The sequence below is a fragment of the Branchiostoma belcheri genome, unplaced genomic scaffold, assembly GCF_001625305.1.
Source record: "Branchiostoma belcheri isolate BF01 breed outbred unplaced genomic scaffold, Haploidv18h27 scaffold15, whole genome shotgun sequence".
NCBI classification, from domain to species: domain Eukaryota; kingdom Metazoa; phylum Chordata; class Leptocardii; order Amphioxiformes; family Branchiostomatidae; genus Branchiostoma; species Branchiostoma belcheri.
In genome coordinates, this window is record NW_017802935.1 from 79945 (window position 1) to 85980 (window position 6036).

The 6036-nt window shown below is 39.9% G+C and overlaps 1 protein-coding gene across 1 annotated transcript in view; it reads left to right on the forward strand.

The window, feature by feature from the left end:
- The window catches only part of LOC109465434 (protein disulfide-isomerase A3-like), a 9135-nt gene extending 4537 nt beyond the window's left edge, over positions 1-4598 (forward strand). The window contains exons 7-14 of the mRNA XM_019762704.1: positions 505-605; positions 743-764; positions 1028-1210; positions 1760-1862; positions 2876-3004; positions 3573-3652; positions 3852-3909; positions 4217-4598. Of these exons, the coding sequence (XP_019618263.1) occupies positions 505-605; positions 743-764; positions 1028-1210; positions 1760-1862; positions 2876-3004; positions 3573-3652; positions 3852-3909; positions 4217-4288 (748 nt within the window). The 3' untranslated portion in view covers positions 4289-4598. The remainder of the gene's footprint in view (positions 1-504; positions 606-742; positions 765-1027; positions 1211-1759; positions 1863-2875; positions 3005-3572; positions 3653-3851; positions 3910-4216) is intronic.
- The last annotated feature ends 1438 nt before the right edge of the window (positions 4599-6036 follow it).

Below are 6036 nucleotides of genomic sequence, written 5' to 3' on the forward strand. Positions count from 1 at the left end.
TATATATATATATATATATATATATATATATTTAATTATGTAATACAGAAATACATATTTTTAAAATGTGTATAAATTGTTGTATGTTTAGTGTTTCTGTGGTTTTATGTTTGTACTATGGGGATAACCTGAAATAAAGTCATTCATTCAATAAGCATTTACTAGCGCAGTCAGTTCATCATACGGTAGTACGAAAAACCTGCTGTATTTTAAGAAAAGCATGCTGAAAGTAGAGGCAACTTCAATTTTGTAGAGCGAGGCTAATAATATCGATGTCAAAAAAGTAATTATTAGCATAAATAAGCCAAACAGGCATGTAGAATACTGCTTTCGCTTATCTTGAAAGGTTGTGTTGTATTCAACTGAATCCTGGTCAATCTGTACCTTTTCCCAGGGTATAAGACTGTCCAAGTAGTTAAGACAGTATTGGCAGTTCAGTAACCTGACCTACATTCTTGGAACTTGGAATGTTAACCATCCTGTCTGTCCCTTTGTTCTGACCAGTCTAGGACTGTGTGGTCACATGACCGACAGCAACCAGGACAAGTTCAAGAAGCCGCTGGTCGTGGCGTACTATGATGTGGACTATGTCAAAAATGCCAAAGGTAAGGAGGGGAGCACTTCTGTTTGTTGTTAGGTGGCGTACTATCTCAAACTTTGTAGGAAAATACAATTCTGTCATTTGCTATACATTCATATTTTACTTTCATCCATACCTATGGTTGTTTCCTTTCTTTTTCAGGAAGTAACTACTGGAGAAACAGGTAAGCATTTTTTCCATCTATGTATATTTGTGATTTTTTTTTATGCCTTTCCGTTGTTATATAAAAAATCTTGTCTAGAAGTTCATGCTTTAGAAGGTTGGAAGGTACATGTATCCCTAAATTTACTACATATCCATGAAATATAAATTGCGTCAGCTGGTGTATGAAATAACTAGTCTCTGAATTGAAAGTTACTAACTCTTTATCATGATCATTGTATACATTGGATCCTTTAGCCTAAATCTTGCATAAAACGTCTTCAGGGTGCTGAAGGTTGCGACAAAGCTGAAGGAGGAAGGGAAGGACGTTAACTTCGCCATCGCGAGCCGGGGAGACTTCTACAGCCACCTGTCGGAGTTCGGGCTGGACTCCAGCAGTGCTGACAAGCCCGTCGTGGCGGCCAGGGACAAGAGTGACGACAAGTACATCATGAAGGATGAGTTCAGGTAAATTCTCAAATCAACAAACAAGCAAACAGGATAAAAGGGATGACAAGTTCAATATGAAGGACAAATTCAGATTCGTTCTCGATTCAACAACACAACAAAATGTATTATGCATGATGCAAAATACGATCTAAAAAGATTTAGCAAATGATAGCTGCATTTTTTATCTGCCTGTTTTTTTGCTTTTTTTTTTTCTTTTAACCGAATTTAACATCATTTTTCCCCAACCGGGGGTTAGACATGCTTGCACCAGGTTTCTTTTTTAGCAATCTGTCAGATATTTGGTCATCGAATGTAGTGTTAAGACAAAAGCACACTTGACATCATGTTGTCGTAGGGTAAAACCATTGCATATAAAATATTACATTTTACTGATAATGTAACAGAACAAAAAGCTCTGATATGATTTATATCCAAGACCCAGAGTCACCTACTTAAACTCTCTTTCAAGATTGGTTCAGGTGGAAGCTCAAACCAAGAAAGTAAGTTGTAGCTGTTCTGTTGTCTTGGCTTTAAAAGACGCTGATCGATTTTTAAAATCTCTCGCAGTGTTGACAACCTGGAGAAGTTTGTTCGAGACTTCCTGGACGGCAATGTGAAGAGGTACCTGAAGTCTGAGCCCGTTCCTGAAGACAACGACGGACCCGTCAAGGTAACAACACCTGTGCTTCTTTACTTTTCTCACCTGTACTTGGGTTTGAGTTACTTTTAGTACTGATTGATGTGGGTTGTACTTTTTTTTTGCAAATGGCCACGTCACCATGGACATCTACATGTGAAAGAACCAAGTACACTTAATCAAGAAGAGTAGGGGTGACCTGGTGTCATAGAGAAGCCACACTGCACTACTAGCTACTTGCAAAAGCTTTTTACTTCACTGCAATTGCGAACGATTTCTTTACCCTTGTTCCATCATTTGCAACAACATGCATTGGCTCACCGAGAAACTGTGCCACTATAGATGCTTCAGAAAGTATCTGTATCTGTATCTGTATAGTCGGTATAACCGCCTTTCGGCGTAACACACCAGCTTCGCAGGCACGCGGCGCGGCGGCAGCTGGCTACATTACACCGATCGACTTGTTACACCTAACCCTTGCACTTCTAGCTCTAGACTTTGTTTAAAGCTATCTATTGACAATGCCCCTACTGTACTTGGTGACAGTGAGTTCCACTCTGCGATAGTTCTAGGAAAGAATGAATTCTTGAACACCTCAAGCCTTGGTTGATAACTCTGGTACTTGAAAGCATGGCTATTTCTTGTTCTCTTCTGGGCTGGTATCTTGCTTTCTGCAGTTGTGAATAACTGTTTGAACCTTTCTTTGTTATCATCATCATAATGTATCATGAAAGTTCATCTGTGTTGGTAGTTACATGTTTAAAGTTAAAACTTTTCATCCAACATAAAAATTCTCTCACCTAGAGCTTTCAACCAGTCTCTCTGGTCTTCCTCAGTAGACTGAGAAGCCACGTGACAAGCTTCACTGGGTCAGTCTACTGAGGAAGACCAGGGTGACTGGTCGAAAGCTATAGGTGAGAGAATTTTTGTGTTGGATCAAAAGGTTTAACTTTAAACATCATCATAGTCCTTTTTGTTCTGTTCACCGAGAGACTCTCACGACTAGATGATGAGACTTGTGACATGACTTATGGTCTGTTTCCCAGGTTGTTGTGGCGGAGAACTTTGATGAGATTGTGATGGACGAGACCAAAGACGTGTTGATCGAGTTCTACGCCCCGTGGTGCGGCCACTGCAAGAACCTGGCGCCAAAATGGGACGAGCTCGGAGAAAAGGTACGTTAGAGACGGGGCTCTAGCCAGCACCTGTTTTTCTGTCAATTGCCAGAACGTTGTGGTGTGTGACTGAAAATGTTTTAATCCAACCCTTGACGGTCAAAATCAACAAAAGCCTTGGTTCAAAATATAAGAACATCCCAAGGACCACTGACAATCACTGTCTTGCCATGACTTGCCTCTCAAAATGCCAGAAATTGGCGGTGACTGGACAATAAATAACATCAGTAACTGATAGATGATCATTCGGTTGGGGTTTCCCAGTCCAGAACCCTCTCCCTCGATCTGCAATCCGCTTTATCCATCATGGCGCCCACAAGGTAGTCCTTTAGATAAATAATAAGTAAGTAATTTGCTTTCTCAATGTTGTGTCCTTCAACTTAATCAGTGTATTAGAAAAGTTCATTTGTGTTGGTAGTTACATGTTTAGGTTAAAATTTTTGTTCCAACAAAAGTGATTGTTCTCACTTAGAGATTTGACCAGTCACTCTGGTCTTCTTCAATAAACTGACCCATTGAGGCTTGTGACTTGGCTTCTCTGATTGATGTATTATATGTGTCATTACAGTTGAAGGATACAGAAAGCATCGTCATCGCCAAAATGGATGCCACAGCTAATGACACACCTGGCAGCTTCAAAGTCTCAGGGTGAGTTTGTCTCATTTTTTTGTCTTTGCATTATCATAAATGGTTTATTGCTTAATATCACAAACATTGCAGCTGAAAGCTGAATTGCGTTTAAAGATGTACATTAATTTTTTTAAGGTAATTATTTAGAATATTCACATGTTGTCCTTCATTGTTTATATGACGTTCTTACCATTCTTATTGTCCACTTTGTTTGTAGATTCCCAACGATATTCTGGGCCCCCATAGGTGGAAAAGACAATCCAGAAAAATACAATGTAAGTAGCCTTACCTTAGTTGTTATCACTCGAATGATCCCTTTGTAAACAAATAAGGTCATTGACCTGGACCAGAGGGCTGTCTTTGTGAAAACTGGTGCTGTAGCAGACACCCTGTGTTGTTGGGTTAGATTATGTAGCAAGTGGCAGGACAGAGTTGAAGGGGCCGGACATCATATACAAATGAATATGTTTGAGTGCGAATAAACAGAGCAGTAGTTAGTTGGGGTAGACAATGTGACAGTAAACATTATATATTTGCTGTACTAATGTCACCCTTCTTGTTGATTCATTGATTTTTCTGCAGGGTGGGCGAGAAGTTGACGACTTCATGTCCTTCCTGAAGAGGAAAGCCACACACGCGAAGGACGAGCTTTAAGTCAACACAAACAGCTTAAGATTAAGATAGAAAAACATTAACTCCACGTCGTAGTCAGTCCATACATTACCGTGCAGATAGCTTTATTATGTATATGTCAGCGAATGCAAGAGACATGAAAAAAAGAGAACTATTGTGGTCTTCTAAACACCCGACTGCTGCGGCAGTGTGTACTATCTTTGTGTTTCGTGTCGTACTTTAACTCACATCTGCAGTCTGAACACCGTCAACAAGTGTACAAATAGCTAGCTGAAGAGGCAATGTTATTTGTAGCATAACATGTCATGAGTAGTCTCCACCAGACTAACATGATGGCTGAGAAATAGACATAGTGATATTTAGCCAGACAGAGAGAGTGATTGGCGAGGCGAGTTTGGTCACCATACGGTTTCTTTTGCTTAAACAAAGGGAAAATGTTGCCCTAACTTTGGCTCTCTCCCGGCCAATTGTTCACCCTGTATTTGCCGAATTCTACTATCCATAACCCCTTAGGAAGGCCTGGTGGAGGCTATATCATAATGCAATTTCAGAAAGGCCCAATACATTTGTACATTAGATGAACAATTTTGATTCTGCTTACATCTTACTATCTTCTGTAGATATCAGAAATGACAGGGGGGGAAGGGCAGTTATGATCACAAGCATGCACACCACAACAAGCAAAAATCACTAAAAATTTTGTAGTGTGTAACAATTTCCAAAGCTGCTGCAAAATGTCAACTTTGTAAGAAGTAAGTGAATACAAGAGTAAGTTGGAGAAATCTGGTTTTAGGTATGACTACTGTATTTCCTACTTGTATTTCCTACTTGTAGTTCCTACATGGTACGAAAAGCTCTCCCTTTGTTTTATGCTGGCCACCATGGAAGGCTCTATGAGTCAGGCTTTTTGGGGGCTTCTGACATTTTTTTTAATGGCATATCAGTTCTCGGTACTGAGTTTTGGCGCACAAGGAAAAAGTCAGAAAACTTATGCCGCCCAAAAGCCCAATTTGTAGAACCTACTAAGGACGATAGCTTGTTTACAGAGTAGGATCACAGTTTCATTCCTGCCCAAACGAAGCCTTGAAACATTCCTAGGTGGAGGAGGTAACTGGTTGGAAGTAGAGGAAAGCTCTGTGAGCATCTCTACTGCTATAGATCATGTGTGTAATGACTAAGTTAACCCTTCCCATGCCAGGGCCCATCAGAGCTAAGCATCCAAGTCAGTCGTTAGGAGTTACAAAAGTGACAGCTCTTGTAACAACACTACTTGTCTTGGTAAATGATAGCTTTACACAAAACATCAAAGTACGAACATCAGTTGTGAAGGTTCCTGTTTTTCTTAAGTGATATCACCAATTGCTAAGAGTAACTTCATGCAGATTCATCCTATATCTTCTCAACTCTATAATATGCAACTCCACACAATAACACCAATTTGCGAGTCCAAAGTGCAGCTTTTTCCATTGAAGGGGGACCATACTGTAGTTAATGTGATGTGAGATCTTTGGACATTTTACAATCATGATGATGAAACAGCCAATTATTTCATGTTCAACTCACACGACAAGAGTCCACATAATTGACAATTGAATAAATTGTGGTGAGCCTTACCTTTGTTGATCTTTGTATGTTCTTTGTAAAACCCCTTTTCCAGCATTGGCTGGGACTGCTGAGCAAATAAAAATTTGATGGACCTCCACAAAGTATTTCCAGAACGCTACTTGGCAGAAACTTGATTCCTACACAACATCCAGTATATACGTGTA